This window comes from Bombus fervidus, chromosome 14 (assembly GCF_041682495.2).
Source record: "Bombus fervidus isolate BK054 chromosome 14, iyBomFerv1, whole genome shotgun sequence".
In the NCBI taxonomy this organism is placed as follows: Eukaryota; Metazoa; Arthropoda; class Insecta; order Hymenoptera; family Apidae; genus Bombus; species Bombus fervidus.
The window spans coordinates 7,589,357-7,605,965 of NC_091530.1; the positions used below are offsets into that span (position 1 = coordinate 7,589,357).

General features: G+C 33.7%; 2 protein-coding genes across 4 annotated transcripts; one reads left to right on the forward strand and one right to left on the reverse strand.

Moving 5' to 3' along the window:
• The first annotated feature begins 27 nt into the window (after positions 1–27).
• Positions 28–9,052, forward strand: LOC139994103 (uncharacterized). Of its 3 annotated transcripts, XR_011801557.1 has the most exons (6): positions 851–1,557; positions 1,926–3,482; positions 3,591–4,125; positions 4,422–5,115; positions 5,212–5,441; positions 5,577–9,052. XR_011801557.1 is itself a non-coding variant. In XM_072016434.1 (5 exons), exons 1-5 carry the CDS (start codon positions 443–445, stop codon positions 5,312–5,314), a joined length of 2,898 nt encoding a protein of 965 aa, XP_071872535.1. In that variant the 5' UTR covers positions 28–442; the 3' UTR covers positions 5,315–9,052. The 3 variants fall into 3 exon arrangements, 2 of the variants coding, with proteins under 2 accessions (XP_071872535.1, XP_071872534.1); XM_072016434.1 differs by lacking the exon at positions 851–1,557 and adding an exon at positions 28–451 and having other exon boundaries at positions 5,212–9,052; XM_072016433.1 differs by having other exon boundaries at positions 5,212–9,052.
• Positions 8,788–15,958, reverse strand: LOC139994098 (ATP-binding cassette sub-family C member 4). The gene is made up of 16 exons (XM_072016422.1): positions 15,822–15,958; positions 15,633–15,743; positions 14,931–15,318; positions 14,431–14,562; positions 14,160–14,351; positions 13,673–13,981; positions 13,055–13,585; positions 12,479–12,784; positions 12,141–12,347; positions 11,582–12,080; positions 11,226–11,456; positions 10,746–10,982; positions 10,405–10,667; positions 9,859–10,298; positions 9,650–9,779; positions 8,788–9,319 (listed from the first exon to the last, which is right to left on the reverse strand). The coding sequence occupies exons 1-16, from the start codon at positions 15,893–15,895 to the stop codon at positions 9,131–9,133; spliced, it is 4,239 nt and encodes a 1,412-aa protein (XP_071872523.1). The 5' UTR covers positions 15,896–15,958; the 3' UTR covers positions 8,788–9,130.
• Positions 15,959–16,609: the final 651 nt, after the last annotated feature.

The window sequence follows — 16,609 nt, forward strand, 5'->3', positions numbered from 1 at the left end:
TCTTTACTGTGCAGTGTGCAGTTGCGCATCAACCTTTTAACAGTGTAGAGCTGCATTCGGTCACTGGACTTTCCGCCTCGTATATACGTTACCCTCTTTAAAGCTCTTATTCTCTGTTGTGACTTACGATATCTTTGTCATTGTTGCTAAGTATGTAGTACATTCTAAAGAAAAAGAAGAGAAAACGAAAGAGTGAATCTCTCGTGTTGGTGACTGAATTTTTTATTTTATATAGCACATTCAGTGAGCATAAATTAATTCGGGGGTGATGTTAATTAACAATGTGATCCGTTATTATAATTATGTCGGCTGTCATTATTGTCAAGAGTCACAGTTTCAACGTGCTTGAACCACTTTCCAGGCATATGATCCCTCGAGCGTAGAACTTTGATTCGGTGTCATCGATTCAGGCTTGCTGTTGTGATGTTCGTTTCACTGACAGATGATTATGGTAAATGGATTCACACATTAATAAATCAAAAAGTGTTTTTTGTACAAGAACCTTTGCGTGCATCGTTTTACAAGTTGGCACACTCATTCTGGATCTCTATAAACATTGTCATTGTTTTTTCCATGAAGATTATTATATCCTTACATCTCATATACGTAATATATCATCATATACGTAATTTTTGTATTGTTAGCTTTTTACTTTTTCTGATAGTTTTATTTATCACTACTGATGTGCTAAACATGTTAATGGCCACTGGTGTATTATTCGGTTTTTTCACCTTAGTTGATTCCGAGGGAAGGAAAATTTTTTATGGCAATCAATTAGACGCGGATGTTTATGCAATTTCATATTTTTATGAATGTAACTCAGGAAATAGCGATTTGTTCCACCCATTAAATACCGCAATAACCTCTTTATTTTGGATATCTTTTATATTTTTGCATATTAAGTGTATTCTATATATCTTTAAATTTTTTAATTATTTTAGAATGCATAAACATCTGCAGTCTAACTATTATTATTAATTCATGATATTTGAAATTAACTACAAAAATTATTGAATTTTAAAATTTCCAGCCATAAATATGTTAATATAGATCTACATGTGTTTGGTGTCAAAAAGACCGGTAATGTATCTTGAGTTATATCATGAAAAATAAAAAACGATTTCACGCAAGAATGCATACAGATAAGTATGAAAGCAAAAAGCACATCAAAAACTAGATTTTATCTCGAGAGAGATTTCGTTCCGATTCGTTTCAACGGTCATTCGTGATAAAATTCGCCGTTTAATGCAAGCAACGGAGTATGTGTATGTATGTGTGTGCTATCCATTTTCTTCACGTATATAGAGCTATTCATAACAAGTGTTTGACAAGACTGTTTAAAATCACAAACAGCAATCATAAAGAGAAGTCTATCAAGATGAAAAAATTTCACGTTTGAAGTATCTTTATTTGTACAAAGTATTTGTGTAAATATATAAAAGATAAGAGAGGTAATTAAGTGCCATCTCCTGGATTGAAATGCATTGTTTGCTGGTACACTTTTGGCCTTTGTACAGTGCGGTCCAAGTATTTGATTTAACTTGTTCACTTACTTCGGTAAATGGTTCTTTCCCCCCTTTTACGTGACAGTGCTCTATAGTGATAGAATTGATTGTTAATATGTCGAAAAGTAGGTTGAACGTATTATAAAATTTGTGAAGTACTTCCGTAAAACGAATACCTATGTAATTTATTGAACTATGCTATTAAGATATTAACAAAAAATTATTTCATCACTACATCACTATTTCTCACATTAATAATTCTTGAACAACAATAAAAAAAAAAAATACTCATAAAGTCATAGATAGGAGGAAGTCTCATTATTAATTATAGTTGTTAAATCTTTTTTAACATTCACTACGAATTTTCTAAATAATCTTACTCTATCTGCAACGAAAAACTTTATGAACGCTTGTTCACAGGAGATAGCTGATGCTGGAGGTGGTTACAAACGATTTCGTGTAACTGTTCTAGTTCTGTTCATACTTTTATTCGGTTGGACAGACCGTGTGGCAGCTGGCGATTGCGGTCTGGCCGAGTTAACTTGCCGGGATGGGCATTGTGTACCGATTGACGCGTACTGTAATGGACGAGATGATTGCGGAGATAATAGTGACGAGCCAGCGATGTGTACACCCTGTAATCGTACGTATCACGGACGCGAAGGACGTACATACAAATTGGATCTTCCGAGACCTAGCGAGGAACGTCTGCCATTTCTTTGTCATTTAACGTTCACCGCTGCTGGCCAGGGGTACGGTGAACTTGTACAACTTTTGTGGGATGCGTTCAGCGTGGGCAGAGTAGACCCAAACACTGATAGCTTTGTTACCAGCTGTCCTGAAGGATCGTTACAATTAGCAGAATTAGGTAGACACTTTACGGGTGGCTCGTGGTGTGGAGTTGGAGAAGGGAAAGCTTCTTACTACAGCGAGACGAGTACAGTCACGGCGTCCATACGATTGTTTCACGCACCTTCCAGCGTACCTTTCGAATTTCGTTTAAGGTACAGATTTGTGGCGCGCAACGAAGCCGTAGCTAGACTAGGAAAGCCTGAGCTTCCGATTGAAAGGGGCTCCCCCGTGCCGGGTACTTACTGTTCTAGAAACTTTTATGAATGTCATTTGAAACAATGTAGATTACAGAGTCCCAACTATCCCGGGGAATATCCGAGAAATGCCAGCTGCTCGATAACTATAAGACAGAAGGAGGTGCCTACCTGTAAGCATGCTATGATTTCGGTGAAATCTACGCCGACTGGTCCAGTCGGGATTACCACAGCCAATAGTACTTTAAGTGTATGGCAAGATTGCCGCCCGGAGAAAGATCATCTTATCTTTCGAGATGGGGTCAGACCAGAAGATTCGATTTTATTGGTTTATTGCGGAGGACCTTTACCCAGGATCACTGCCAGAGGTCCAACTATGCAAGTGGAGTTCCGAAGTTCCCCGATAGCCATCCCCCTTGGTGCCTCTGCTTTGAGGCTCGAACTCGAGATTCAAGTAGTTTACGTCGACTCTGATGGCCTCGACTACGCGAAAGGCCCTCAAGGTTGCCATTTTTTTGTAAATGGTACTAACAAAAGGAGCGGCATACTGAGAGCGCCGCTTCACGCACTGCCACCAAATTCCAGCTGTACTTGGAATATCAAAGGATCCGCTGGAGACAGAGTGTGGATCTACTTTTCCTCGTACTCGCAACGGGACTTAACGGGTAGCGTCGAGAACAACGCCAGTTCTCAGTCGGATGTACCTTGCGCGATAAAGCTGATATTTTGGGATGGTACGCCGTCCACTGGACTTCCAATGGCCACGCTTTGTGACGACACACCTAAGCTGTGTGCACACGCGGCTCTGAGGAATGTCACTAGAAGCACGAGGCCGTGTACAGAGGATGAAAGTTACATCACAGTCGCACCATCTTTAACATTACGTATGGAAACGTTGTTGGGTACTGCACTTCATACGGTTAACTTTAATGTAAGCTAATAATATCATCGTTATTGACCCCAATTCGGTGTTATCTTTATCGAGAAATTATTAGAACATATTCTATCATTTTGTGCATTATCCTATTTATTCGCACAGGCACAGTACGAATTTATTTCGACCACTCAAGTTGGCGAACCCTGGGGAGACGGAATTTGCAGCAGAGTATGGCGCAAAGTTCGAAGCGGCGAGGTAACATCACCTCGTGATGTTCGTCTTTTTGGAAGAGGTGGATCCCCAAAATTAGACTGTAGATATCGTATAGAGGCTGGTGCGGACGAGAGGGTGCGATTGACGTTGCACAACGTCAGTCTAGGCGAGTCTACTATTTGCACGAGCGAGCCAGATCCTCATACTGGCCGACCACGTTGTGTTCAAGAAGTGGGTTCCAGAGAAGCTCGTTTAGTTTTATACGAAGCGCCCTGGCGGGATGTAAAGCTTCCGAGAGCTTGCTTATGTGATAACACGTCGCATCTTCCATTGACGCACATCTCTTCGAGCAGAGCTTTGGAGATTACATTTTTAATCGAACAACAAGCCCCGCACGAAGACTTTGAAACTCTCTTTTTTTATGCTAGCTTCGAACTTGTCCGTGCACCCGAGTGTCCCAGAAAGCAAAGAGTACGCGGAGAAGGTTGTTATTTCACTATTCAATTTGTCAATGTACAGAAAACATGTACAAAATTGTATATTATATTTATCTCTATAAGTAATTTAAAGATTTTATTTTATTGTTAATTTGAGTTAATTTGAATTCTATTTTTATTATGGTAAATTCATTATGAAGACATTTAGTAAACACAATTTTAATTACACAATTTGTTTCATAAAATAAAAAGTTATAATTTTAAAAGCTTATACAGTTTTGTACTGGTTTGTCATTACAATCACAGATTCTTCAAGTATATTAACAATTTCTCCTTTTTGTAGGTGGTGAATTACGATTCGTGGCTCCACCATTATCGAGACCAGATATTTATTGTGAAGGACTTCCATGGTTAGTGGAGGCACGCGAAAACAGATCCCTTTTCGTTTTAACTTGGGGCTGGTTCCTTCCCCTAGAACCATCGCCGATATCAGAAATGAACGAACAAAGCAAATGTCCAACCACCAACAGAATCCTCCTTTACTCTGGTTGGCCGCCGAAACTTCTAAAAGTAGTGTGTCCCGCTGAACCAGGTACAAGAGAGTTCACCGTTCACGTCTTCTCCGAAGAGTGGCTAGGAGGCACTGGCGAGGGTAAATGGCCAGGTCCACCACGACCTCCTGCGCTTTTGCTGGACTTTGTTGCAAGAGAATCTGGTCAGGCTGCAGCCTCGTGGTTAGAAATTTCGAAGAGCAGAGCTGCATTACGTAGACAGCTACGTTTACCCGAAAGAGGAATAGAGAATGAGACATTGACTAACGGAGACTGTCCCCATAAGTGTCCCGAATTAAGCGCTTGCATTGCCGCGAGTCTTTGGTGTGATGGGAGAGCTCATTGTCCGTCCGGGCACGATGAAGCGAATTGTGGTAACGGGGCGAAATTACTTGGATTATTACCTTCGGAAATGTGGCTGGTATTAGCCGGTGTCGCTGGAATTATCGCTGCCTTTGCGTGCTTCTTTGTGGTACTGATTAGCAGGTATTATCACAAAGCATGAGAGTGTGTGTGTGTGAGAGAGAGAGAGAGAGAAAGGAGAGGGTATATATAATTATTAATTTTTTATTATTATTCCAGGTCAAAAGCGCGTACGAAAAGACTTCACTATAAGGGTACAAAAAAAAGCAATAGACCGAGGCGAGCGCCGACAGAGGAGACGCTACTGGGAGCAGCATCCTGACAACAGCAGCCCGGTTTCGTGGAATATATCCATGTAGACCGGGAAACAACCGTTTAGCAATATTTCTCTGTGCTTTACCGTCCACTAACTTAACACTATCCCCAGGCATCGTAAACCAAATGTCGAAGTATCTTTCTTTCTAAAATAGCATTTATCTATTTTTTTTGTTACGTTTAATTCATTATATATTTTAAACTTGCAGCTGTTGCTTAATTGTAATTGTTATAAATATTTGTTCGTTTACATGTTCCTATTTTTTTAGATACTACATATAACTGTAACGTGTTATCACGGTTAAACAGTGCAATAGGGATGGGACGCAAAAGCGATGCTTTCTGTTTCTTTGGAAAACTATTTCAAGTTTAAATAACGTAGCTTATCACTTTGTTGTACGGACAGTTAGAGTGATAGCAGTATCAGTGTTCTCATTCATGCATAATGAGTGTATGATAGTGAGAAGTGAATGGTAATACGCATCGTTACAGAAACTGCTTTATAAAAACTAGAACACTTCTGAAGGTATAATGTAAAATTGTATACCAAAAGTGTACGGCTAAGTTACGTTATGACACTGTAACTTCATTCATTGACACGATGTTTTATAAACCAAAGAGATAGTAAATGCAATTAATATAATATACAGGAATAAATCTATAATTTAAAAAATATCACACATATTGCTCAAAGGATATTGTAACTGCCAAAAAGAAAAAGATATTTTAATTTCGATTAGCTGATATAACATTTTTAGCAGCAATAGAAAAGAAAAAAAAAGTAGACAAAGTATTTCAAACGCAGAAGAGGATAACTTTTTTATATTTTAATGTAGGGGAAACAAAGTTAAATTTAAATAAAAATGGGAAGATCGAAATTGATTACATAATCATAGTTACATCTATCGACGATGCCAAAAAGTTAATTTTAACGTGTTCAGTATCTATATTTCTCCTGAGATTTTTAAACATATTTTTATGACTTTTGCTGAAATATTTAATTATATACTTTAAATAAGTTACATTGGAAATAAAAAAAAGAGAGTTGTAAAAAGTAAAAATAGTTATTTAACTCGAAAGCTTATTGAATTTGTTAAACAAAAATTATCGACATTGATGATATTGATATCTATTATTTTTCATTTGCTAAATAGAAAATATACTACAAAAGTACTATATTTATAAGGGAACAATTGTAGGTCAAGTTCCAGCGCACAAGAGATTGTGAGAAAAAAGAAGGAAACGAAAAAAAATTAGTTGAAATTTATGGTACAATATTATATAACAGTGTTTTCTTCATTTCTTTATATTAATTAATTAATTTTCCACTTTAATTTGCAATTTCGATAAATAAAATTCATTTATGATCGTTCACAATATCTTAGAAATTGTATCTCTCATTGCATATTTATGTATCTATTCATTTACAATTTACGTTCCTTTAAAAATTAATTAACTAGTTTGCAACAATATATACAAGTTAGTAAACTATATTCTTATTAACCAGATGAAAACCAATCGAACTAAATGAAGTGTAGAAAAATAGAAGGAATTAGAGGATATTTCTGAAAATATTCTAAAAATGATAAAAAAAAAGAGGATCATTCATAAAAATCGCTGTTATACAATATTTAGTACTACAGTTTATAGATGCACTTACAAAATAAAGTTAAACATAGCTGTGACACAAAGTGTTGGAAGATACTGATATAATTTACGATTATAAAGCACTCGATAATGTTAAAATGTTGTTATTAAAATATAATTGCTGTTACAACTGAACAACTAATACGTATTATTTGAATAAAAGAGAAGGAGATATTCGCCTATCCGGTTATTTATAATTAGATGATTCATACACAAACGATTTAATCAATTGAATATTTTAAAGCGAAAAATTTAATCTTAGATGCACGAATTACGATTCAGAGGAATAAATCAAACATAGTTTTTAATTCAAAGTAACTATGATAATAGATTATGGTACATGAATATATCGAGTAAGAGAATATAAATTAAGCATCACTATAAGGACTGAAAGTAAAATTGCGAGATGCGGCGATTAAATAAAAAAAAAAAAAAGGAAAAAAGAAAAAAGCAAAAGATGTAATGATAAGTGCTATTCGAAAGTTAACAGTTAATGTATTATGTATCTAGCCTTTAGAGGACATACATACAAATTAGAAGTGGAATATCTAATACCTGGGATCTGTATCACACTATACGTGAATTCCTTGCAAAATTGATCTTTTTTCTTTTTTCTAAAATTCTTACAAAATGTTTTACAATAATCGTGATTATAAACCATTCTTCCTATACATTTAAAGAAAAGAGTAATGACAACTTTTTCGAGAATTCGCAACGAATTTCAGAATTGTGAAATGGATTCGATATGAAAAAAGATGCACTTCCATGTATGTAATAATATATGAGAACTGAATGTACATACCATGGTCTGCTTAAAATATTTCTAATTGTGATATCTAAATATGGTATTATACATCGCGTTATACAATTATTTTATTCATTTGTTTTCTGTAGAAAGAGCATAATGATATGTATATATATAAAAAAAAAAACAAAAGAAGATAGAAGGTTTTAGATTTTTAATATTTTGTTCTTCAATCATCAGAAAATTAATTATTCAGAATTTTATAGTTTAAATAGAAGCACTATGTATTATTATTTTTATGGATGTGTGTTCATCGTTTTATCATTCCATATAAATAATTTGACGTAGTTTCGTTTTGTATAGGCTGTGTTGTTTTTATGTAATCAGATATCCGAGTGATATTAATTTACGCAGACCATATAGCTCAATATAAGTAGCGAGTATTAGAAACAAAAAAACTTTTACGGGGGAATTCGATACCGCGTGTCGTCTCCTTTAAGCTATTCTAATCCAAATACACGACTTAGAGTTTTGAGAGAAATACATTTTATGAAGAGTAAAAGAGAAAAAAGAGTATACTTATACTAGGCTCTACTTTAGTAACGAATTTACTTAAGAGGAAAAAGAATCCAAATATTATATATATATATACATATATATTATATATATATTTAAGACTTATACCCAGATCGTGTACCCGTTCGTTTAAAATTTGTAGAACAAACAAAAATTGATCTATTATTAAGGGATTTACTCTTAAAGAATAGAGTACAGAACATATTGCCTTTTACAACATAAGAATGACACGAGGTCGCGTATAATCTCATCTAAGAGTAAAGAGTGACATTACCGGTTATTCCACTACACTTTAATCGTAGAACTAGCTGCCAAACCATACGAGTTAACATATTCTAAAAATATTCTCTTCTATTCTTTTCATTAATTTATTTATAAATCCTTCCAGGGGAAAACATGTACAATCTTCTACGTTTAGTTCTATCACTGCCTCAAGAAAAAAAAAAAAAAAAAGAAAAAGAAAAAATAGAATCAGGAAAAGATACAGTAAGGGGATTGTAAAGCGATAAAAGTTCTATTCTTTTCAGAAATGTATTTTAATCTTTATTAATTCAAATTTACGCAATCATGTTTCTCCAATTCATTTTCTTGAAACTCTATGTCATTATGTCGATGATGCAATTACAGTTCATAAACTGTTACTCTAACGACGAAGTGATTGTGGTAAAATGCAGAGGCAAGGAATATAAGTGCGAAGAGAAGAAAGAATTATTAATTTTCCTTGAGCACACGTTTGTATCGATACTTTCAATTTTAAATAAATACGAGAAATTTCAAGTAGTCCTTAATTATCTACCCTAATCATTGCATTATATCTATTTCTTACATCACTAGATTTTTAAATTTTAAGACTTTTCAAAGAGAGCTCTGCGCGATTATATTTGTCGTATCGTCTTCCAGACTTGTTTCTCTAGTGTTCTTTAAATAAGCCAGGTGTGCTTGCTCCCGAAGAGATTGTGCCATAGCTACTTCTGTGTTGTTTACCATTTTCGAGAAAATTCCTTCGGGCTTGTCTCGCAATAATTCATGAGGGCAACCAAATTCCTGTTTTAATAGATATAACATATATTATAATGTTCATCCATAAAGATGTAGATATATATGTATATTACGTTGTAATACAAAGTCCTGTTCCTATTTCTCTCAACCAATTTAAGTTATTGAACTCAAATATGAACACATATGTGTAAAAACAAAACAAATTTATGTTACAATCCAGCATTTATAGTTACCAATTTAGAGTTTTTTTGCTCTAGAATGTAAATTATTGGATCTCAATGAATCTCTATTATTCTCAAGTAAACTAGAATATCAATGATACGATCTAGACCTATACGTGTTCATATTTCTAGTTAATCTTAAAATAAATCGTACCGCTATGTAACCGTTGTCCATTACTATAATTCTGTCACTATCAATAATAGTGTGCAGACGATGAGCAATTGTAATGACAGTACAGTCAGCAAATCTTGTTCTTATGGTTTTTTGAATTAGTTCATCCGTGCTTAAAAAAAAGTATAGTTAAATATATAAGAAATTAAAATTTCTAGGAACGTGAAAGTTATACAAAATATTAAAATTACTGCGTATCGATGTTAGCTGTAGCCTCATCTAAGACTAATATTCGGTTGTTTCTTAAAACTGCTCTAGCCAAGCATATCAACTGTCTCTGTCCAATACTCAAATTACTTCCGCCATTTATTATCTTTTGATCCAGTACAAGATTGTTCAATTCGACCTGTCGAAGACTATCCCATAGTAGCGCGTCATTATAAATATGGGATGGGTCCAGATTGTAACGCAATGATTCGGAGAACAAAAATGGGAGTTGAGGAATAATCGATATTCGCGAACGTAACTCATGCAGACCTAATGTACTACTATCTCTCCCATCAATTTTAATCTCTCCTTGCAATCCTTTGGCAAATAGCCGGAAAAGCGCTGATATTAAAGACGATTTTCCTGCGCCAGTTCTACCTACGACACCAACTTTCCATCCCGCTTCTATCGTCAAATTTAAGTTCTATGAAAATAGAAGAAGTTAAAGATAAATAATTCGAATTTCATAATTCCATTAAAATAATATTCGTCTAATAATTCTTGTATAACATTTGTTCTTGTCTAATCACCTTTAATACAGGAGTTTCATTTTCATCATATCTCATGCTAACATTCTTCAGAGTCAATTGTCCATGTTTTGGCCAATCTGCTGGTGGTGGATTGTCGCTGGTCCATGGATCTTCCTTAGGCAAGTTAATATATTGTAAGATCCTCTCTACAGATGTTATGTGAGCTATCATTTCGCCACTTTGTCTCATCCCGTGTTGCAGAGTGCCAACTATAATTAACGATTGCGATATAGCCAAACCGACGTTACCACCAAGGACGTTACCTATGGTTAGAAATATCAAACATATTCTAAGTGAAAAATTACAAAAATAAAATTCTAGTTTCTTTTCTCTTATATTACCTGTATCTACTAGGATAAAAGACAAGCAGACACACGCAACGAACGTTATCGCGACAAAATCTAGATACAGTCCAAAAGTTTCAGGGATGCTTATGGTCATGCACCATGCACCTGTATGCACATCTTGTAAATCGTCGAACTGTCTTTGCACTAACTCCACGATATTCGAACCACTACTTCTGATAGTGGTCAATCCACTTAATGTAGCGTTTACATGGGAGAATACTGGACTCTTTGCTGCAGATTTATTAGAATTATGTAGCTCTTTATAATGAATTTTTCTTATTAATTAATTATAATTATAACAATTAATTATAAATAGACTAATATAAATAATATAACAGAATTAATTATAAATAGACTTTTCTAAACAGAAACCTGTTTCATCCATTAAATATTAGAATAACTAGTTTGGGTTTTTACACCTTGATATTTCATAAAAATGCATAAATATTCGCAATCTAGTTATGAAATACTTGCCTATACCCTCAAGACGCTTGATACTTTGAGCGGTTCTTAGATACGTATTCCTTGTAAAATAAAATAGAATAAGAAATACCGTTATTGGAATGAGCATCCAATAATTCATGGCCACTACCATGAAATTAATGCCGATTATCACAAGAAATACTTGAATGGTCTCTAACATCACCTTCGGCAATATTTCATCCATGGAACCCATATCCTTAGAAAATCTATTTAAAATCCTTCCTGTAGAAACAAATTCACATCATGTAATTTATATTGACTTTTTCATATAAATAAACACTTTTAAAATATATATGATAATTCACTAATAAATTCTACGATATAGAAAATTTTAAAGCGATATCTACCAGAAGCGTTACGATGGAAAAAGGCCATCGTCGCTCGCAATATATTAGAGAACATCGTGTCGTGAAGATTTTTACTAGCGTCCATACAAATCTTCATGAAGGATATATTCCTAGCGAATATTGTCACAATGCAGGCCATGATGCAAAAGGTATACACATATATAGCGTTAGATGTAGTTAAGAGACCATATTTGTCCAAATTGAACACATGCGACAGTATCGTGTTATTCATTAAGTAAACCGAATATTGAGATTTAAATGGTTGGCTTCCATTTAAGGAATTTCTTATGATTTCAAGGTTCGTCCAATAGGAAACCCAATAATCGTTTCCACTAGTTGCTGCTTGAGATATAATTACGGTAAATAATAAAGCGAGTAGTGCATAAATGGAGCCACCATATTGAAAGTATTTCTTGTAAACTTTGATAGAGACACGACCTGCTGCCATAGCTTCATCATTATCTGGTGCTGATGTTTTGTCTTCATAGTCGTAGGAAACCTAAAAATGATTATATCAGATACTAATTTCTTAACGTTACAAAATATATGTTATAATTACCACGCTACTGTTAGTGGATACTACGGAAGACAATCTGCGGATACCACTTCTACTGGGTCTTTTCTCCGCAAAGGAGTTTTCAGAAGCTTCTACAATTTCGCTATCTTTTCTAGCTTCTGTTGATGTTTTAATGCGATTCATCATATTTGCAAAGTCTTCGTTTAATTTTGATAATTCTGCATACGTTCCATACATGCTTATGCAACCCTTGAAAAATACAGAAGATGATTAGAAACAATTCCTTTCTCAATTTGTAGAAAGTTTACTTCACAATTTTAAAAACTGTTCTTTATGAATAAATTATATTAAAGTTATTTTTGTTCAATAAAAATATTTACGCGATCCAATACTGCAATGGTGTCAGTCTGTTTGATAAATTGCAATTGATGGGTGACCAAAATTCTGGTCGTTCCATGAAGGTAGTTTTTGATACACCTGTGGAAGAGATGTTTAGCTACGCGTGAGTCCACTGCGCTCAAAGGATCGTCTAATAAATAGATATCCGCTTTTCTGTAAACGGCTCGTGCCAAATTTATTCGCGCCTTTTGTCCCCCGGATAAAGAGGACCCGCTTTCTCCTACATTGGTCATGTCACCATAAGGGAGTTGCTGAAAATCTTTTGTCAGAGCACAAGCTCTCGTTACCTACAACGTATCGATTCTTCATATAATTAACTCGGAACATCACTTAATTACATTTAATACAATTACAAAATTTAAAAAGCATTAAAATAAAATTTTTTGAGGAATTCTTAGGTAGACTTGAAAATTAAATATGTAGCTTTTCAATAGTCCATTTTAAATGATCTTGTAAACTAAATAATCAATTTCTGTCTTCTGGAATAAACTCTATTATTAACTTTTTAATGAATCTATTACAACTTTTAATACAAAGAATATATCAATAGAACTTACAGCCATGTATCTGTCCTTGTCATAAGGTTGTCCAAAGAGAATATTGTCCCTAACAGATCCAGAGAAAAGCCAAGCTTCCTGACTGGCGTAAGAAATCCTCAAATTCGGAATATTTGTCATATACCCTTCTTTATCGTATTCAACATTCTGAAATGGTTTACCATATAATTTTACCCTTCCAGCTCCCAAAGGAAGTTCCTTTAACAGAAGCTGTAAAATCGAAGATTTTCCTGAGCCTACTGGGCCCACCAAACCACACAATTCTCCATTTTCAATCTTCATAGAAATGTTACACAAAGTGGGCGGCAGCTGGTTGGGCACCCAGTTCGCCGATACTCGTTCCAATACTATCGAAACTTGTACTTGTTCATCAATATTGTTTAAATTCGAATTTTGGTTTCCATTCATTATTCTAATAGATTCTACATTTTCTTCCTTTGCCTTTCTTCTCTTAAACTTTAAGATTCCGCTTGGATGAGTTTGACCGAGCATCCTCCCTTCATTTAATCGTTCTTCTAATAATAAAAATTTCTAGAAAAAGAGGGATAATCTGTTTTTAGTAAAAGATAAGTGATTATGTTAAAATAATATCATTATTGTAATTATATTTTGAACAACTTCTAATCTTTTAATGGACACCAATGTTTCTCCAGACATTAGAAGAGCTTGAGGAAAGAATAGCGTGGTAGTGAGCTGAAGGATCTCGAAGTAGCTAGACAACATGAACGTTATTTCTGGCTGTAGATAGTATCCCAGTAGAACGTACGATAGGAGAGTTATGAACAGAATTATACGATTTGTAAAAACCATAAGGGCCAAATATACTGCACGAACGTATGAAGTATTTGCTATTTTCTTGATTTCAATGGAACGTGCAGCTCTAACGATCTTCTCAAATGGCTTTTCCCAGGCGTACATTTTGATTACCTGGACAGATATCGAATTTTTTATGACGTGTTTTAATATAGACATACGTAAATTATACGGTTCTATAGAGTGACACAAGAGTACAACAATCAAACATTTTTAATTTGAATAATTTATACAATATTTAATTGAAAAATTCTTTAAATATCTAAACTTTCTACATTTATCCTTTGGTTACCTCAATACCACTTATAAATTCATTCATATGCTGCATTCTTTTATCCATGAAGAAAGCGGCAACTTTCCTAAATCGTCGGGTCATTGAAAGGAATATAAAATGAGTCGGAACAGTCATTAGCAAAAGAGCTCCGACACCAATTATACTTGGAACTCCTATTTTGTGCCACATTACCACGGTCACGACGGTAAGCTAGAAATTAATTACAGGAGGATAAGTTAAAAATACATATAAAAATTTGAAGAAATATCTCTCTTGTAATTAAAATTACTTGAATGGGTGTTATCCAGAGAAAGTTTAAATAATAAGTTAATTCGTCGAAACGACTGACATCGTTGCTGAGAAGATTTACCACCAGACCAGAACTGATTTGAGTCAAGGAGCTTCTACTAAGCCTTAGTATCTACAACAGGAACATATACCACAAATATACATATCAAGCGAACAAAATTTTGAAAGCTCAAGGATATCTTTAATTTAGCGAAGACTGTATGACGGCGATAGCAGCTACAATAATAGTATTTATAATCAGCGTAAGCGAACCTGTTAATTTATGTTAACTACGTTATCAATATACTTTGAAGGATATATTGACGATAAAATGTTAATTATCGATGCATCATTCATATCTAAAAAACTCCTATGATATTTTTTAACAAATATTTTATTATTTGAATAATTACTTTTACTCTATTATATCTTTTCAAACTATAATTATACAAATTTTTAAAATTAATAAATTAATAAAATAACAAAAATTTTAATTCTTACTTTTCTATAAATTAACGAGCAACAAGCGACCCTCATCTTCATGCCTGTCTTTCGTGATAGTAGAGTAGAATGATGCAAAATAAACACTGAAATTATTAGGCATATTATTAGATAACCAACATAAGCTAAAACTTCATTTTTTGTGATGGGTTTGATGTCATCACTGATTCTGAAGTAGGTAATAATCCACGACACTATAATTGGGCTCAATACAATTAGGATTGTGAATTGAATTGAGAATAGGAGGCCAATGGAGATATATTCTTTCCAAAATGCACGAATCAAAGCTCTTTCTAAACGAGGAGAGTCGTTGCTTTTGCTTGATTGTATGTAATAATGCGTTTCTTTTTCCTTTTGTTCCCATTTTTGAATTTCCTGATTCCAGAATCTATATATAACAAACGGAGAAAACAAATAACTTTCTTTTTATTTTTATTGTAAAAATGGAATTTAGATAAAATTAAGAATATCTTAATCATTATCACTTGCTCATATTATTCTGAATGTTAAAATTTTCCAACAAAATTAGTAAGCGATCTACAAACGTAGAATATGTAAATTCAGAAGTCCGTGCAAACTTGAAAGAGCAAGGCCAAATATAATTACTAAATAAATGATAAATAAGTAACAAACATTGAAATTCAATGACAATAGATTCTAAATTACTAATTGCGACTTTAAAGAATTTATTGCGTTACTCACTCTTGTAATCGATCCGTGACTGTTTTGGATACATCTGATTTTAAGGGCTGATATAGATCTGATAACGTGAGATCCCTTTTAGTACCATTCATGAATATGTCCTTCATCCATCTAAAATATTATAACAAGCATCGTAAATAATATACAATTATTTTTAAAATGTATAAAATAATATTATAGAAATTATACCCAAAAAGCAATCGACTAATTGGATTTGCAGTTTCTTGCGGATTTTGTTTAGTGTACATGAATTTTACTTCCATTTTTCTATTACTTTAATATGTGTACACCACGTAATTTTTCAACCAACTAACGTCCACACGGTATTTACTGCAGTACTTATAACAACTGATAAATTTGGAATAATGAATTTAAAAAATAAAAGTTACCTTGAACAATCGTAAACGTATATTCATTGTCTCTAGATACAAAGTTACTTTAAATTTCGATTAAAACACATTGCGTAACGTATAATACACTCTGTAACAGATTTTTGTCTAAAATGTAAATATTAAAACATATTTATATTTGTAACATAATACATATATAATATTCGAAGGATTTAAAAATTCGCGCGGTCTACCCCACGATCTATTGTATGACTTACCTTGATTGTTTGTATTTAGTACAAGTTTGAACTTCATTGCGCGTGAGTGTGTTAGGCACTGTTATTTTGTATTAATTATACTCGAGTAAAATGTGATCAATCAAAAAGAATATAGGATTCCTTTAAATAAATATCCTTTATGAAACTATTTTTCTACGATACGTATCACTGTCTTAGAAAAATGAAACTTCCACTTGACATGTGTAAACTGTTACGCACTGTGAGTTATTCAAATAAATTATTTCCATTAGTAGAATTTTATTTACAGTTCTATGGTGTACGAAGATAAGTGCTATTGTCTTAAAAGAATAGAACTGCCATCTAACATGCGTGAACTGGTAAGTACTATGAATTATTTCCATTAAGGTAT